The 19,838-nt window shown below is 39.1% G+C and overlaps 1 protein-coding gene across 1 annotated transcript in view; it reads left to right on the forward strand.

The window, feature by feature from the left end:
* Positions 1 to 17,312, forward strand: part of arhgdig (Rho GDP dissociation inhibitor (GDI) gamma) — a 48,848-nt gene extending 31,536 nt beyond the window's left edge. Inside the window, exons 4-6 of the mRNA XM_020527010.2 lie at positions 13,675 to 13,751; positions 14,849 to 14,912; positions 15,706 to 17,312. Of these exons, the coding sequence (XP_020382599.1) occupies positions 13,675 to 13,751; positions 14,849 to 14,912; positions 15,706 to 15,905 (341 nt within the window). The 3' untranslated portion in view covers positions 15,906 to 17,312. The remainder of the gene's footprint in view (positions 1 to 13,674; positions 13,752 to 14,848; positions 14,913 to 15,705) is intronic.
* Positions 17,313 to 19,838: the final 2,526 nt, after the last annotated feature.

Genomic DNA, 19,838 nt, shown 5'->3' on the forward strand with positions numbered 1-19,838 from the left:
GTGTAATCCATTGTGTCATATAGTGTCTCCTATTTATACATTTAGTGAATCTGGTATATACTTTGTCATTTTAGTGATCTATTTAGGAAGTATGTCATTGTCTAAAATGAGGTTGGTGCTGTCAAGGGAGATGCTTGCATTTAATCTCTCTGAAAATGAAAAGCTTCCATTGTACAGTTCAAAGAATCAATTGTTGGAAATAAAAACATGTCTTCCTGCACTCAAATCTAACTGATTCAATATAATTGTTTTTGTTTTATTAACTGAATACATAACTGTTTTAATATTTATCCTGTTCAGTGTTGAACTCAGCCAAATCAAGCTGTCAGGTTTTATTTTGGCTTTTGTCAAAAATTAACTGAATATAATGTCAGCTCTATTAAATGTTCTGCACTAAAATGGATTAAGCTTTGAACTGCCTCTTAAATGTTTTTATTTCTCTGTGCATTGACAAAATATTTATTTTCAACCTATTGCTACCTGAGGTCTTAAAAATCTTTGCATGACTGTTGCCTGCTTTGTTGGAAGATACTTTCTCTATTTTTGTCAATAGCTGTCATTTCGAGTTACTGATTTCCCTTCTCCTGCTTTCTAAACATTTATTCCTATATCTCTGCATTTTTTCTCTATCTTTTGTCCTTTTCTGTTTAAGGTATTATTTATTTTCTTGCCCTAAAATCACTAGTTTCTCCATTTTGCATCTCTAGCTCAGCGATGGGAAGCAGTAGAGAGGAGGAAATGAAGAACTTTTTGGCAAAAGCCAAACTGAATTCAGGGAGGTGAGAGAGATGAGGTTGGGAAGGAGTGAGGTCTAAAGCAGAAGGCCAGGGTTCAGTGGATAAGGCACATGCCACAATAGAGACTAGAAGGTTAAAAAGCAGGTTAATACAAAAGCAAAATATTATGGTTACTGGAAATCTGAAATAAAAATGAAAAATGCTGGAAATGCTCAGCAGGTTTGAGATGGAGAAACAGAGTTAACTTTTCAGACTGGTGAATTTGTTAAAAGTAGTTGACCTGAAATTTTAACTCTGCTTCTAACTTCACAGACACTCCTGTGTATTTTCAGTATTTTTCATTTTTATTTAAGAACTGATTAATAGCTGACAGAGGAGGCGAGAGGTTAGCAAACAGCTTAGCAAATGGATGGACACAGTGCTGCCTAGCTTTAAAAGGACTGGAAAAGAAATGTTCTTGTAAATATACATTACAGTTTAATACCAACTCATCGATGTGGCACTTATGTTTCGTGGAAAAGCACAGCATGACCTGCAATAATGCATATTATACGGATGTGTGTGAGGGAGAGATAAATGAACTGATTATCACAATATAGACAGTGCCACAGAATTATGGCTCTCAACACCACAGCTCTTTTCAAAAGGAAACCATACTGGTTCAATGTTGTTTGTGTGCAGGTTTCATTTCTCTTGAAATTTAATAAAACTTTGGAAGCAAGATAATTCCTTATATGAAAACATCCATTTATTTATCTATGTTTTTCACTCCTTCCAATTTAGAATTATTATAATCAAACATGTCTAATTTTGTTTATCCATTCAACTTTTTTGTCACCATAAAGCTTAAAATAATAAATACCAGGTTAGCATTGGAAAAGGAATGTGTGAGCAGGTGTAAGCCACTTAACCCCACAAGCCTGTTCTATCATTGAATGAGATCATGACTGTTGAGGTTTTGTGTTTACTTATACAAATTTACCAGCCACACACCAGGATTGATAAATGGACATGGACTTTGGTTATTTGAAGATCAGATACAGGATTGCTCAGCAACTACTGTTATAGGAAAGTACAGCTACATTGATCACAAAATAGGCTGCAAGCTATACTGACAAAGGTGCATTTTCTATATCTTCATTATTTCCTCATTTGCATGGCCCCTTTTAAAGTAGTATCACAAGAGTGGCTAATCTATGATCTAACTCCATATCCCTTGTTTTATCCCTCATTCTTAGATAGCTCTGATTGACAAGCACCTATCAACCTCAGTTTGAAGATTAAAAAATTACCTAGTATTGATTACTCGTTGAAGTTGAGGGTTCCAATCTTTGACTACCTTTCAAGTAAATAAGTATTTCCAACTTTCACATCCAAAAGATCTGGCTCTGATGTTTAAGTGATGAAATCACATCCTTGATTCTCTAAAGACTGAATAGAGTTCTCTTGATCTAACCTGTCTGTTCAACTTAGTATCTTGAAAGTTTTACTTAAATCACTTATTAACTTCATAAACTGTGGTGAATGAAAACCTGTTTGTTTAATCTTCCCTCATACTTTAACCCTGGAGTTCAGCTATCATAGAAGTATAGAATCCCCACAGTATAGAAACAGGACATTCAGCCCACACCGACCCTCTGAAGACTATCCCACTTAGACTCATTCCCCCTACCCTATCCCTGTTACCCTGCATTTCCAATGGCTAATGCACCTAACCTACACATCCCTGGACACTATGGGCAATTTAGCATGGCTAATCCACCTAACCCACACATTTCTGGACTGTGGGAGGAAACCAGAGCACATGGAGGAAACCTACACAGACACAGGGAGATCGTGCAAACTGCACATTGACACTAACCCGAGTTTGGAATCAAACCTGGGTCCCTGGCACTGTGAGGCAGCAGTGCTAATCACTGAGCCACCCTACCGCCCATTTTGGTAAATATATGCTGCATTCCTTCCAAAGGTAATAGATCTGAGATGGTGGTATAGTGGTAATATGACTGAACTGGTAATCCAGGATAATGCTCTGGGGATATGGTTTCAATTCTAACCATGGCAGCTAGTCGATTTTAGATTCAATTAATTAGTCTAGAATATAAAGCTAGTCTTTATAATGGTGACTTTATGACAATCTTGCTGGTTTACTAATGTCCTTTAGGGAGGGAAATCTGCCATACTTACCTGTCTGGCCTACATGTGACTCCAGACCTACACTGAAATGCTGTAGTTAGGGCTTGGCAATAAGTTATGGCCTTGCCAGTGACACCCACTTGATCTGATCAGAGTTGAAGCTTAGCTTCTATCCTCTGGCATTCTACTCATTGAGTTTATTGATTTTCATACCTTTTTGACCATAGGCCACCTTAGTGGGACAAAAGACCACCTATATATCCTACACCACCCCGACTTCTGCCACTACAATACATTTCAATGACAAGAATGGTTTGGCTTTTGATAAACATCAATGAGTAGCTCCAACATGGAGAGGCTCAGTCATAGAGTCATAGAGATATACAGCAACTTTGCTGCAACTTGTCCATGCTGACCAGATATCCTAAATTGATCTAGTCCCATTTGCCATCATTTGGCCCATATCCCTCTAAACCATTCCCATTCATGTACCCATCCAGATACCTTCTAGATGCTAAAGCTGTACCTCCATCACTTCCTCTGGCATCTCGCTCTGTACATGCACCACCCTCTGTGTGAAAAGGTTGCCTCTTAGGTCCCTTTTAAATCTTTCTCCTCTCACCTTTAACCTATGCCCCTCTAGTTTTGGACTCCCCCCATCCCAGGGAAAAGGCCTTGTCTATTTACCCTATCCGTGCCCCTCATGATTTTATAGATCTCTATAAGGTCACCCGTCAGCCTCCGACACTGCGGGGAAAACAGCCCCAACCTATTCAGGCTCTCCCCATAGCTCAAACCCTCCAACTTCTTTAAGAGCAACTATTCATCTCCTGAAGAAAAGGTGCATTTAATCAATTAACACAGAAATGACAAAAGGCATTCATTTCTTCAATCATTTGTATCAATTCCAAGAGAATTGTCCTGAAAACGTTTGTTAGCACCTCAATACCAGTTCATGCAAATTTCCTGAAATTCCCTGTGAAGGATTAGGCAGTGTGGGTCTACATCTATCAATTCAGGTGCAATGTGGCTCAAAGGCACCCAATATGTCCTTAAGTGAGAGTTTGTGTTTTTAAGAATTTAATAGCAATTTTCACATTTCAAAAATTAACTTTTCCTACATTCTTAACAATGGTGCTGTCACTATAAATGTAGCAGTGACTTTTCATTCCCCACCCCAACTCCATACATCCAGAAGGCACATGGTAGACATGTTATGGCAAGCTTCACATATCAGTGGTTCCTCTTTTTTTGTTTTCAGCCTGATGTGTTGAAGATTCCATCTCATGGTCGTGCATTTTTACAGTAAGATGAAGCTTTGCTTATAAACCTGTTTTGTTGTTGCTTGCACATATTGCAACTCATTCCACCAGCATAGTGACCATCTGGTTGGGTAGCATCGTTTGAGTGATGAAGATAAGGAGTTGGTCTGTTCTATATCGTAAGGCCATGCCTGAGGCCATATCAGTGACTCGAATGTAAACGTACCCGTGGACCATTAGGAGGCCCCTTGCAGACAACCTTTTATGAACCAATGCTTCAGATAGGATGAGTAACAGAGAGCGTTGAAATGAAAACAGAAAATGAGAGATGGCAGGAACTGCAGATGCTGGAGAATCTGAGATAACAAGGTGTAGAGCTGGATGAACACAGCAGGCCAAGCAGCATCAGAGGAGCAGGAAGGCTGATGTTTCGGGCCTAGAAGGCCTCATAACAACTGACCCTAATGGTGTTCCTCATGTCTGATTCCAGTCCCATGTTACCACATGCCGTTCCCAAAATAACTAATGACTCAGTGAATATCCCAGAATTACCAGCAATTCTAGCACCCATACCATCTTTAAAAACCCACTGTGCTCCCAGACAAATACTGTGCGTATGTAACTTCTGACATTTGCACAGACAAGGCAGACAGTGGGAAATTGGCTTCCTGCAGTGTAGGCCCGGAGATCTGGGGTTCTGCTGAATGGTTGGTTGAGAGAGGGCCTTCGTCTTCCTCTTCCTCTTCCTCTTCCTCTGGGAACAGCAGTGCCGGCCATGGCATAAAACCATTTCAGCTTGGTCCAAAGTTGCCAGTCAGGGCAGTGCAGTCTCAGCTGTCTAGTGGAATGTCCTAGTTCTAGTTGCTGGTATATCTTGAGGTGCAGCACTGAACTGCAGAAGCATCCTGTACGTGTATGTACCATGAAGGTGCTGACTGGCTGGAATATGTTGAATGCCAATGGCTATGCATTTGGCAGGTGCCCATGGAGCATGCCCTGAGATATTAGAACCTTGTATTCACTGTGGAGTTCATTCAGAGCAAGTGAAGAGCTGAATGTGCAACCCACTAAGGTTTTCTTGTCGAGTTTGCTCGATTTTGAGCTTATTCGATGATTGGAAGCTGAATATTAATGAGGTTGGTTGTCCCATCCACAGAGTGGTTAACAAACAACAATTGCCCTTAACTGGCATCTCGCTGATGCCTGGTGAGAAATTCATGCTTGTTGTGAAAAGCATAAAAGATGGAGCGACATGCTGCCAACATCAAGATGGACCTTTCCAGATGGACCTTCTTGTCCAATTCTGCCACAAATCTCAACATAACCCATATCACTATTTTGCATGCAATCTCCAGCATCCACAGTATTGTGCTTTTACTGTAACGGAGGAGATTGAGCTGATAAAGTAAGACAAGATTGATTTCATAAAATGACAATGAAGTAATGAAACAATTGATGTTGTTTATTTTAGTTTTAAGAAAGCACTTGACAAAGTACTGCATAAAGGGCTGGTTAATATAATTGTGACTCATGGAAAAGGGTCAATGTCAGTTTAGACAAAATATTGAGTTAAAGGATAGAAAACAGCAAGTCGTGGTAAATAGTCATTTTTCAGATTGGAGGAAGGTAGACAGTGTTGTTCCCCAAGAGAATGTTGATATATTTTGATGCAATGGTGATGTATATTAGTGACTTGGATATTGGAATATAGAGTAATGTTTCAACATAGTTAATGATACCAAATCTGGAGGAGTGGCAAAGAGTAATGATGATACAAATTCATTGCAAAAGCCATAGATGGGCGAGCATAATGGACAGACTAGTAATTTAATACATAGAAATATGAGGCGGTGTATTTTGGCAGAAGGGACTGGGAAAGGCAACACAGAATTAATGGCAAAATTCAAAGAGATTTGCAGGGACAGAGGGACCTGGAGGTGCATCAATCTATGACCGTGGCTGGAAGTATTGAGAGAGTGATCAGCAAAGCAGATATGATTGTGGGCTTCTCAGAGGTACTAGCCTGGATAGTCCCTCCTGAAGCAGATACACAGAGCCAGAAAATTCTATGTTTTCAGCAAGTGCTTCAGGAAAATGTTACTCAATCTTCTTTGTTAGGGCAATTGTCAAATGGAGTTTGATCCATATCTCCGGATGTTATTTGAAGGTGGCTCCAGAGGTGGCTGAATAATAAGTCAGATTATTTGAAAGGCCGGCCTTGGTTCTCTGGAACCTTCTCCCAGTATTTTCTTAAACATTAGGCTGTTGCTGTCTAGACATGAACTCTCACAATCCTTCACACAACCCATCCACTCCCTGTGCCCTTATATGTCAACTGATGTCGACTCATGATCTCTCATCCACCCATGGCCCCTTATGGCTTCATGTTAACTTAGTGCCAACTCGTGCACCCCAATCACCACTCTTTTCCTTTAAACCTTCCATGCCAACTCATCGAGTACCCATCAGGAACTTAGGATCCAAACTGAGATGAGATTAAATAAAGTTCTGAATATCTATTACAGACTATTCAAAAATCACTTATTCATGTAAGCTCATTCAAAACCCCTCAAGTAATTAATCCATAATAAAATAAAACATTTGTATTCATAACCCCACATCAAAAACAGCTAATCCGTTAATGATGTCTTTGAGTGGTCATTCCCTCCCTAGTAAAAACAAAAGGCTGTGGAAAGCAATCAAGCAGTTATAGTGCTATAAGGATCGCAATTAAGGTTATGTCACCAAACAACAACTAAAAAAGCTAAATGGATATTTCTCAACTCAGACACAGGCTGGAAGCATTGCTTTTTCAATGTTTAAAGGGTTTGCCACTTAAATAATATACCAGTTGATAGTGTTGCTTTTCACACTGGAGACCTGTGACCAGTGGTGTGCTGCAAGGATTGGTGCTGGGTCCACTGCTTTTTGTCATTTATATAAATGATTTGGATGTGAATATAGGACGTATGGCTAGTGAGTTTGCAGATGACACCAAAAGAGGAGATGTAGTGGACAGTGAAGAAGGTTGCCTCAGAGTACAATGGAACCTTAATCAGAAGGACCGATGGGCCAAGGAGTGACAGATGGTGTTTAATTTAGATAAATGTGAGGTGCTACATTTTGGTAAGGCGAATCAGGGCAGGACTTGTACACTTAATGATAGGGTCCTGGGGAGTGTTTCCAAGCAAAGAGACCTTGTAATGCAAGTTTATAGTTCCTTGAAAGTGGAGTCGCAGATAGACAGGGTAGTGAAAAAGTTGTTTAGTACTCTTGCTGCTATTGGTCAGTGCATTGACTATAAGAGTTGGGAGGTCAGGTTGTGGCTGTGCAGGACATTGGTTAGGCCACTTTTGGAATACTGCATTCAATTCTGGTCTCCCTGCTTTAGGAAAGATGTTGTGAAACTTGAAAAGGTTCAGAAAAGTTTTACAAGGATATTGTGAGAGTCTTGGGTTTGAGCTATAGGGAGAGGCTGAATAGGCTGGGGCTACATTCCCTGGAGTGTCAGAGGCTGAGGGGCAACCTCATAAAGGTTTATAAAATCATGAGGGGCATGAATAGGGTGAATAGTCAAGGTCTTTTCCCCAGGGTAGGGGAATACAAAACTAGAGGGCATAGGTTTAAGATGAGAGGGGAAAGATTTATAAGAGACCTAAGGGCAACTTTTTCACATAGATGGTGGTGCATGTATGGAATGAGCTGCCAGATGAAGTGGCGGAGGCTGGTACAATTACAATATTTGAATGGCATCTGGATGGGCATATGAATAGGAAGGGTTGAGAGTGATTTGGGCCAAAAACTTGGAAATGGGACTAGATTAACTTGGGATATCTAGTCGGCATGGACGAGTTGGATTGAAGGGTCTGTTTCCATGCTGTAAATCTCTATGACTCTATGACTGTACTCACAAAAATTTACAGCTTCTGTAAAGATTTGCATTGCCCACACTCTGGGATATGGTCAATGCTCCTGCAAAAACGTGGTCTGTTTGAACTTTTGTGTTGAGCTCATATGGCCCTGTGAACTTTGAATTTCCCACACAGTGGTATCATATCCCCCACTGCTGGTGAAAATGGGATCTATAAGGAACAGGAGCAGAATGTCCAGGTTTGGAGTCTATCATTTCGGAGTTTGCACAACTCCAGTCCAATAAACCCTAAAACAAGTAAACAAAGTCTTTCCAGAAGCTCTAGCTAGGCCACAACTGGAGTATTGAATCCGCTTCTGGTCACCACACTTTCAGAATGATGTGAGGATTTTTGAGAGGGAATGGAGAAGATTTACCTGAACAGTTGCAAAGACATGAGGATTTTAACTCCAAGGTTCGTTTGAAGAAATTGGGCTTGTTCTCCTTGGAGCAAATAAAATTGAAAGGAGATTTCATGAAAGTGTGCAGGATAATGACAATTTTGGACAACACAGACAAAGCAAAGCTGTTCCCATAAGCTGCTGGTGCAAGGATAGTTTTAAACCTTTAGGTTAAGAAATACAGAGGTTAAAATACGATAATCTTTTTTATTACAGGGAGGGCTAATGATTGCAACTTGCTGCCATGAGAGTGATGGAAATAAAGATAAGCAATAATTTCAACAGAAAATTGGATGGGGACTTGAAGCAAATAAACTTACACAGTTACAAGGACACAGCAGGGAAATGGGACTGACTGTTTTCTTCTATTGAGAGCTAGTACGGACTGAATTAGCTAAGTGCTGTTCTCGTGTCTCCTAAACACTCTATATATGTATATATATTCCATTGGTCTCTGATTGACTTCTGTGCCTGTTCATAATCAGTGTATCCAAACCTTCAATTCTCTCTTCACCTCTACGGTTCCTAGCTTTTCCCCATCTTTATCTTTCACTAAAGTGATTTCTGGCCAGTTAAAGTGCTATGAATTCCCCAGACACTGAGAAGTTGTGGAGCTCAGTTCTATACCCTGTGTGTATGTTTTAAAACACTTGCATCCCTCCTGACACTTCTGTTGTAGTAGATTTTTTTCTCCAAGCTACAAATTTACATTGGATTACTGCAAGTCTTTCATTGCGGCAATGTCAGTGAAATTAAGTGCATATTTGCTTGGATATATAATATTCAAACATTTTGGTACTATTGTGAAAATCATTCACTCTTCAAACATTTGTTGTATTCTTAAAGGCAATAACAAATTAGTTTGTGGAAAATGGATGCACTGAAATTTCCACAAATAATTTATTTAGAATGTACAAACCAGAAGTTCGAATTTGAGAACTTCATTTCTGGTAATGTTATTCAACTGTTTGCACCCAAAAGGGAATATAGTCCTATAATTTTCTCACATAAATATTTGTCTTATTATAAATTGTTGGTCATGATTTCAGTGCCATATCCTGATTTATATTCACTCAATTATGTGTATGCCTTTTGCATTTATTTTCTTCTTTTCCCATGAAATACTTGGGATGATTTTGTAATTCACTGTTTTAGTGAGGAGGAGCACTCTCACAGGGTGCCATGTTTGGGGAAACACTGCAACACTAGCTAAGTCCTGTGTTCCCAAACAGTGAGCCTTTTCTGCTGGGAGTGCACAATTGTTTTCATTATTTTCATTTGAAATACTTTGGCAACAGATGGAGAGCGAGTTAATACAGCATTCTTATAAACTGCTGTTCTAGATTGAGTTTGTGTTATACCAGTTCCACAACCCCACAGCTCCCTGATCTTAGCATGTTCTTTAAATGACTACTGATTTGGTGAAAAGAAAAATAAATTTATTGCAACAATTAATTGAAAAATTTATGCATTTCTCCCTCTGAATAGTTTACTGTACTTCTAAATTGGTGTGAACTAAAGTAACTATTAATTATCAGTTTCAGGATGTTAAAAATGTAAAGCTTCCCAGAATGTAAATGACCATGCAGTTTTCTGTCTCTGATTATGCTGACGAAAGTCCTCCCAGTGGATCTATTGAGCAGTTATGCACCTCAAAAATGATACGTAAGATTTGTATGAAGGTATTTACGATGCTTGCCTTGGATAGATATATGAACTATAACATTATGTAGAATTAGATGGAGCATATGGAAACAAGACATTTGACCCAACCAATCCATTCTGGTATTTCATTTGAGACTCCTCCTGTTCTTCCTCCTCTGATTATACCAGTATAACCCTTCATTTGTTTCTCTCTCAAATGCATATCCACCCTTGCAATAAGTGCATCTGCGTCTTCAGTTCTGAAGAAGGCTTACTGGACTTGAAATATTAACTCTGTTTTATCTTGTCAGATGCTGCCAAAACTGTTGAGTTTTTCCAGCAATTTCTGTTTTTACAATGCATCTGCACTATTAATCTCAGTTGTGGTAGCGAGTTCCACATTCCCACCGCTCTCTCAATTAAGGAGTTTCTTCTGAATTCTCGCTGACTTCTTGGTGATTCTTACATCATTGGCTTTTTGTTTTACTCTTCTACAAAATGGAAACTCTGCCCTAAATTTGGGAGATGTACACTGCACAGGGCTGTGCTGTTCATAATCTGTATCAATGACTTAGATGTGTAGATCAAATATAATATTTCTGGTTAGCTGATGATACAAAATTGGGTGCAAAAATGAATTGATACAGTAATGCAAAGTGACTTCATGGGAGTTGGACAGCCTAAGTGAGTGGGCAAGAACATAGGTGATGGAATATAATGTGGAAAAATGGGAAAAACAGAATTGCAGAACATTTCTCAAATGGTCAGAGATTGGAAAGAGTTGATGTCAAAGTGGACCTGGATGTTCTTGTTCATGAGTCAGTGAAACCAAATATCCAGGTATATTAAGCAGTTTGGAAGACACAGGTACACTAACATTTATCACGGGACGATTTGCATACAGGGAGTAAAGATGTTTTGTCACAATTGCACACAGCCTTAGTGGCACCTGGGGTATTGTATGCAGATTTGATTCCCTTACCTAAGGAAGGATACAGTATATTTGCCATATAAGAGTGCAATGAGATCAATTTCTGCAATAGCAGAATTGTCTAATTAGGAGACAATAAGGAGACTGGGCCTGTGTTTTCTAGGGTTTAGAACAATGAGCGGTAATCTCATTGAGATACAATTTATTTTACAGGGCTTGATAGAGTAGAGGCAAGAAGGATATTTCTCTGGGTTTGGGGGAGGGCTCTAGAACTAGGAGACATGGTCTCAGTATATGGGACAAACATTTAGGACTAAGATGACGGTGGCTCAGAGTGTGGTGAATGTTTGGAATTGTCCACCACAGAAGGCTATAGAGGCTTAGTCACTGAGCATATTCAAACCAGAGATTAGAAGTTTTCAATAAATACTAAAGAATTCATCAACTGTGATCTAATTGAATGGTGGAGCAACATTGAAGAGTTGAATGTCTTACTTTTGTTCCTATTCCATGCATTTTAATATTGTGAGTTCAGGAAAACCAGGAAGAATGAGTCTCCTGAATGCTAAGCAGCAGTTGACTTGTCTGAATCCTTGTAGAGATGAATAATTTTAAAAATGCTGTCCATTAAGTGGACACTCTGTTGCCCCTAAACTGATCCATAACTATACTCCGATTCCAATGATCAGTTTCCATTTTCCTTTCCCTGTCCAGTAATTTCTAATCTAGAACTGACTTTTACTGTGAGGGTTACACCAGAAATCCCACCCAGGGTTCTAATTGATGAACAACAGAATCAGTAGTTTCTCTGCTGCAGATGCAGATCCACTGCCTTTATTTCCTGCTATCTCTCGTATAGATTATTTCAGACTCATTTGGGTTTGTGTGGTGCAGTGTTAGCTTTGGAAACTATATACTTCAATTTTACAGTGGCTTGCTATGAAATATTCCATTATCAAAGTTCAATTTTACTATAGAACAAATGACATGGACCCTGCATCCAGGTAGAAATGTTAACTAGCTATCCTTTAGACTTTCAACTCTATTCTAGCTTGGAATTAAATAGACAATTTACAGTAACAGTCTCTGAGCAAAGTTAGCACAGATGCTTTTGTCATTTTACAAAGGCGTGAATATCTTGCACCTTCTCAGTAAGTCTCGTGACTTGGGTTCTTCTTGTTTCCATAACTTGTTATGATGTAAAAGCTTGTTGCGCATAGAATTCAGAGTAGATCATATGATCCCTTACATCTCTGCATTTTACCTTAAATTAAAGGGACTATGTCAAACTGCACAACTACCTTAGAAATTTCATATTTGTGAGAACTGCCTTTAAGGGTGCCTTTAAGTCAGATTCTAAAGACAGGCTGGAAAATTTTTGGAAAAAGAATCTTGTTTCACAGGGTTGAGGGGTACAAGAAAATATTGGAAGAGACAGAGAGAGATCCTGGGTGGATGTCCTAATCATAGTACATGGATTAGTGTCTGATCGCACCAGGGTTTGGGCAGGCAGCATTATTTGGAGTCCAAGGGTGACTGAGCTGGCAGACCGATCATGGGGGTGTGTTTGCTGAGTAGCTTGTTACACCTGATGGAAATATTCCTGCTCCTTCTGATACACAAGTTGAGCCATAAAGATGTCTGGCACATGCAGCCCTTCTAACCTCATTTAAACTACCAAATTTCCCAAGGTTTAAAGAAATCTGATTGGACACAGTTAAAAATAGCATAACTGTTAAGGTAGCCTCATTATAATATTTAAATAACCAACTCACTTCCCATGAACAGATTGGTTACTCACCCCACATCTCATCACCATTAAAAGTATAAATTAAAGTTTGAGCTGTATTAAGTTCCTTTTTAAAGTTTCTTGCATTTTAACCATGATCTGAACATACCTATTCAGCCACCTTAATGGACTGTGGCAAATTCTTTGATAATTTTAAAGACCTTCACTAGGTTATCCGACAGACTTGGCTTTTCAAGAGAATGAAGATGTAGCCTGTACATCCTTTCCTGAAACATATAACGTTACATTTCTGGTAGCATTCTTTTAATTTTTTCCTACCCTTTTCAGTACATCTTATACCCTTTCTCTTATACAATGGTCAGAATTGTGTACAGTGCCCAAACTGAGGTCTACCAAGTATTAAGCATAAATTTTCAATTCTATCCCACTATAAAGCCCTGGTACTTTGTTTCTTTTACAACCTTATTTGCCTGCATCACTAAATACATGATTTGTTTGCATTTTTTTCTCCACAATCCTTTTCTCTTCCATCTCTTTCAGGTTTGTATTTTCTAACTAATAAGATTATTAAGAGACCTCCTTGTTTTCTTACCAGTGTCTAACATCTCACCCTTATCTGAGTTGAAATTCATTTGCCAGGGACTTGAGAGGGTAGCACATATTTCTGTCCATCTTGTACTCAGCCTGCGCATAAACTCTTGATTTCAGTCACATCAGTCTGGACAAATGGAAGCTAAATGCCTTATCAGCAGATGGTGAGAAACAAAAAGAACCAATTATATGACCGCTTTCCATGTTTATTATTATTTCCTTATAATGTGCATTGTCCTGTTTAATATTGACTATTTCCCCCATTAAAAGGAATAAATTATGAGCTGGTCTGTCATACAATTTGTTTTGCAGGTGACCTGGCAGCTCTAAAGAAGAAGACCCTTGTGTTGAAGGAAGGTGCAGAATACAGATTGAAAATTAACTTTAAAGTAAGAGATGTTTTAATGACATCCTGTGCATTATGCTATATTGAACTGGTTTACAGTGTATTTAACGCCTTCCTCTCATAGAATTACAATTACAGTACAGCAATGTAATGATGGCTCTGTACTAGTCATTTGAACATTGATTACTTTACTGCATTAATATTGTTTCCTGGTATTTTAATCCTTAGAGTATTTGGTCTTTATTTTATGTATGGCCTTTATTATTTCATTCAATTTTGTGTCACTTGGTGCTGAATATCAACCTATTTGTACTTGTGCTTGATGCTTACTGATCACTCCAGCAAAAGATTAATGTCTTTGAAATTGGCTTTCTACATGGAATAAAACGGACTGATTCATTGTTGCCTTTATTGTGTTATTTCTGAAAACTGATTTCATGTCAATGGTTCTGACATTACTTCAGAGCTTGAATATTTTGGATAAGAACATTATCTCAACAGTACATATATTCTATAAAACCTTGGGAGTACATTTCTATGAAAAGTATGTTTTTGCATTTGATACATTTAACAAATTCATATACCTAGTCAACTCATTCTTTCCTCCATTATTCACTATGTTATTTTATGTTTGTACTAATGCATGTTTGTCCATATGATGTATAATGTAAAAGTTGTTAGTTTTCTTGAGAAGTTCTCTTTATACTGTGATTTCTATGTTAGATTTCATGAAAGCAACATTACTAATTCTTTGACAAAGGCTACAATCCCAGATATGCTTTGCTTAAGGACCATGTTCTGGCATACCAAACATTTTACAGCAATGGTTTTTAAACTCCTTTGTGAATGGGTGGCACATGTTTTGTATCCATCTTGGACTTAGCGTGCACAATTTCAGCCAAATCACTCTAGGCGAATGGAAGCAAAATAGCTTACCACAGGATGTGAGTGGTGACACATGGAGGTGCAAGTCTATGGAGAATTCAAAGAGAGATCGGTTGATATTGAACCACAGCCATATTATGAACGTAACTGTATAACTGCATTGAGCTTAAGACATTGTTGTAAATTGTAATCAGTTTTAATGCACTGATAATGTTGAAACTTAAGATTCAAATGAATTATTGATTTATCTTTTAGGTTAACAGAGAAATTGTTTCAGGCTTAAAGTATGTCCATTTTACATGCAAGGGCCGTTTGCAGGGTGAGTTGCATGATATGGTATGAAATTATAATATCTTAAATTGTTAGTCTAAAACTTATGAAGTCATACATATCTTTCTTCCAAGGTAGGGGGGAGATAGACCAGTTTGCCTATGCCATATATTCATGTACTGTACTTGGAACTGCTTCTGTATTGAGATTTGGGCTATTACAGGTTCAAATTTTACCTTGGTATTTCTGCCACCCAGAGAAGAAATAGAGTTTTTCACTGTTCTTGATAGGTTTATTGCACTGTCATGCCTACTTTTTGTTTTACATGAAGTAGTTAGGATGCTTTTCACAGGATTAATGGGAGTGCAACATAGTTTTCCCATCACAAGCTCAGACCCTTCAGTGAATGATCTCAGGATAGATACTTCCCGTAACAAATTGGTGGTTCTTGTTAACCATGATTAATATTAAGAGCAAGTGCTTATTCTTCGCTTATTGATGATATTTTTCATGGGCAATAACTCGCTTGGAACAAAAACACCTTATGTTTCCATACAGTGATTTTATTTGCATACATTATAATTCTAGCCTCTGCAAGTGATGTGGAAGTAATTCACATCCAGTTACTTGAAAATTATATTCACTAAAAAAAAGCCCTGAAGGCAGCCATGTAACTCATTATAACTTTCCTGTACCATTGTTAGTCAGAAATGCTTTCAGTCAAGTAGTTACAGCAGCATGTTCTGAAGGGATTGTTACTAAGGGATTGTTTGATTTGGTTAAGTGGTTGCAAGTTTTACTTTCTAAATCTTTTAATTGTTCTCATTCTTTATTCCAAACAGCGAGTAAGGACACCTATATGGTTGGCAGCTATGGCCCTAGAGCAGATGAGTACGAGTTTATAAGTCCAATTGAAGAAGCACCCAAAGGAATAATGGTGAGGGGCATGTACACCATGAAGTCCCATATCACAGATGATGACAAAAGTGACCACCTGCACTGGGAGTGGAAGCTCAATATAAAGAAAGATTGGAAGGACTAGGACCTGCTCACTTTGAAATCAGTAACCAGTAGTCAGCAGGATTACTGTCCTTTGGTACCAAAGTTACTTTAAGGCTTTTTAATTACTGTTCCTAATTGTGTACATCATTATATGTGCAAAAGTAACTATTTGTCTGCAAAACCTGTTGTTTTTAGTACAAGTGCTTTAGGTAGTTATGTGTGTTCTGGTGTTTATAATGGTGAAAAGAAGATTTATATCAAAACAATGACTATTCAAAATTGGTTACGTGCAAACACGGATATGAGAAAGATTAACTTGTTCTGAGCGGCTAAAGATATGTTATGTAATAACATTCAAAACATCAGTAGTGAAATTATGAATAATGCATTCTGCTTCATCATAAAATATTAGCAGATGTAAACTTGAAATAAAAACAAAAGTGCTGGAAGTGCGTAGCAAGTTAATTGGCATCTAAAAAAGAAAGGCATTTCAAAATGTAACAATTCATCAGAACTGCAGATAACTGCTCTGAATTTTCTTTTTTTTTCCACAATGGGTTGAATTTTATTTCCATGGTGAAAAACCATCTGAAAAGTAGTTAAAAAGTAATATTTTAATCATTAAATGGCAAAAACAAATATCTGATCAATTTGCAATACAAACAAATTAAACAATCAAATTGAATAGTCACTTTGCAACTATACAATTAACACCTTTACTATTAACTACAATGATTACACTTTAAAAGTACTTCAGTGTCTGTGAAGCACATTGGGGTGCCCCGAGGTTGTGAAAGGCACTATGTAAATGCTTCTACTGTCTTTTAATTTTTTTGAGGCTTTCACATCGAAGCTGTATTTTATCACGTAATATCCCTAGTTCTGAATACAGACTTATTTGCTAATGTCAAACATTCTTCATATCTAGAAACTTTCCAATTTTTTTCTATCAAAATGTGTTTTTTTTCTCTGTGCGCACAAATAACTTTTGCTTAAGGTACAAAATTGGAGAAACTGAAATGTTATTGCCTTGTTGTGATATCTTTTATCTTTATTTTGCCTTCCACAAAATCCAATTCATTCAGGTAGCTCTTTTGTGATTATTGTGGTTAAGGCAGCATGTTAAATAGTATGAAAATGTATGTTAAAGCGCAGAGGAGTATAACACAATGGAGCTAATGCAATTCACATTCCAGCTTTTGCTGTTGTGTCTCTCTCTGAGAATCAAGTATGTAACTTACAAATTCATCTCCCTATTGACCTCTTTAATTTCAGAGCTCTTTGTGACATTACAGCAAGGTTCTGAAAATATTATAAGATTCGAATCTGAAAATGAAAGGACCCTTGTTAACTGCAGTCAAGGTTTCATTGTGTTATCAACCTGTTTTACCCAGTTACATACATTCTGTCTTCTTGTGGATTTATTATCTTTTCTGTGACCTGTATCTAAAGGGATGATGCTTCAAATAAAGTTTGGGCATGAACAGGACTCAAAGTTGATCCTTTTGCTGTTTTGTTTGATCACAATGAATGGCACATTTGCAACTAAACAAAAAATCTTTGGCAAAGGCTAATCTTAAGAAATCTTCTGTAGTTTTTAGCTTGGCAAAGTGTGTTCGACAGATGTGATTCAACTTTTGTCCATTTTGTCCTATTGTAATGAATTGTAATGTAACATTTTAAATTTCATGGTAAATTATCACTTTTGGCACCTGACAGAAAACTGCATTGGAGGGTAAGCTGGCCTTCTCTTTTATACACTGTTTCATTTGTTTCCATTGGCTTCATCTGACTGTTTTATCTGATAAATGCATACAGGATGAAACCTTGGCCAGAATGGACATGATGAGAATGGACATGATGATTGGGGGTGGTCAAATTAGGACGGGAATACTCTCCTACTGATTCCTGGCAGCAGGAAATCTGGCCCTAGTCAGTTTGTAGATTGGGAAAGCTTGATATGGGAACCCTGCCTACTGAGAGTGGAATGTCAATTAGGCTCACAAAAGATAAATTCAAAGGCAATTATTGGTGAGTCCATTGTAATTCACTGGTGGGACAGGAATTTACCAGGACTCGTACATGTCTCCTGTGGCTCTCAAAGGCTGTCCTGTAAGTGTCAGGTTTCCCTTGATCATGTAGTGTGAGTCTCTTGTTGACAGGTGCAGCAAAGTGGAGTGGGCATAAATGCAATTCAACTCATTGCTTCTGAAGCCTCCCCCTCTCCTGCCTTTCATGGCATCAACTGGTTTCTCACTACATCCTACAAAACTGGCATCATTAATGACTTACGCCGTACCGTGGACAACTTGCCAGTACCAAGATATCCCTCAATGGACTATCAGGCCTTGTGACATCTTTAAAAGCCTGTTTCACTCTTGAACAAGTACGGTCAGTCTGAAGCTGTCCTGTGCAGATCCTGATATTTGCCCTGGACATGGCAGACAAGGAAAGATTGGCACCCTGCTTTGTGAGGTGGGACCTGGAGGTTCTGGTGGTGCAGAGGCAGGATGTCCTGTAACCCCAGAACCAGCAGAGGAGATCACAAAGCTAAGCCATGTGAGCCTGGTCTGATGTTGCCACCTGGGCCAGTGCAGGCAAAGCTGTATGGAGGAATGCACAGCAATGCAGGAAGAACACTAATGACCTTCCCCAATCCACCAGTGCAAGTGCCACCATCTTCTTTGCAATACCTCACACTCACTCTAACTCCATTATCCTGCCCACCTCCTGTTACCACTCTCATTATTAGCCATAACATCTTGCCTCACTCACTGTCACTCACCTCAACCCCTGACACCACTGACCTTGCATGCTCTCTGCCCTGCCCATTCACTTGTTTGGGACATCTCCTCTACCTACACCTGCCTCTCTCTCATTCCAGGAGGAAAACATGCCACAACAGAGCAGAAAGACTCAAGGTGGATTGTGGGCTGCCCAATATTCAGCTCCTCACTCCTTATGTGGACAGCATCCTGACTCTAATTGCCCTGAGCAGCTTACTGACCATGTACAAGCCCCTGTACTGGTATCAAAAGCTGCTCTTGACATATTATTCTGTCTGAAGGCTTGTCTGAGTCTTGGTCCTGACCATGACTTCCTGGCTTTGTGTCTGTGCTAAACAGCCTGACACGAGAGCTATAGTGTGGGTCTGGTTTCTCCAGCTGAGATGCAAGGCAAGGATGCTGCAAGGACATTGGGGAGGTGATGACCTAGTCGTATTATTGCTGGACTGTTTATCCAGAGATCCCAGATAACATTCTGGGGACCCAGGTTTGAATCCTGCCACGGCAGATGGTGGAATTTGAATTCAATAAATATCTGGAATTAAGAGTCTAATGATGACCGTGAATCCATTGCCAATTGTTGGAAAAACCCATCTGGTTCACTAATGTCCTTTAGGGAAGGAAAGTGCCATCCTTACCTAGTCTGACTCCAGACCCACAGCGATGTGTTTGAGTCTTAACTGCCCTCTGGGCAATTAGGGATGGGCAATAAATGCTGCCTGGCCAGTGACACCCTCATCCCGTGAATGAATAAAGGAAAAAAAGCCATCCAGGTAGGCTCAGAGTGAGGCCTATGACAGCGAGCAAAGAGCCTGGAGATGCAGCCGGGTCCCATCCCTGCGCACAGTGTGTCCCTGAGTGCATAGTGTCCTTGCAGCTACATTACAATGGTAGCTGGTGGGGAAGGTGCAGCATTGATGTGCAAGAGCATCCTGGAAGTGTCAAAGTACCACAAAGGGACTTGGAGGCTGCTACATTGCAGATGCCAATGTCGCTGGTTGTTCACAGCGTGTGGTCAGTTCCATGAAGTATGGCTAGAAATGTTGATGCTATGTGTCCAATATGGAGGTTCTTTGGATGATCAAGTGGTGAGCTTTAATTGGCAGGTACCTGCTCCCAACTTTCATGCCAAGATTTCCCAGCCTGTAATTTGCTCATGGCAGATGGTATGATAGAAAACTGCACAT

This window comes from Rhincodon typus, chromosome 21, assembly GCF_021869965.1.
Source record: "Rhincodon typus isolate 14 chromosome 21, sRhiTyp1.1, whole genome shotgun sequence".
Taxonomy (NCBI): domain Eukaryota; kingdom Metazoa; phylum Chordata; class Chondrichthyes; order Orectolobiformes; family Rhincodontidae; genus Rhincodon; species Rhincodon typus.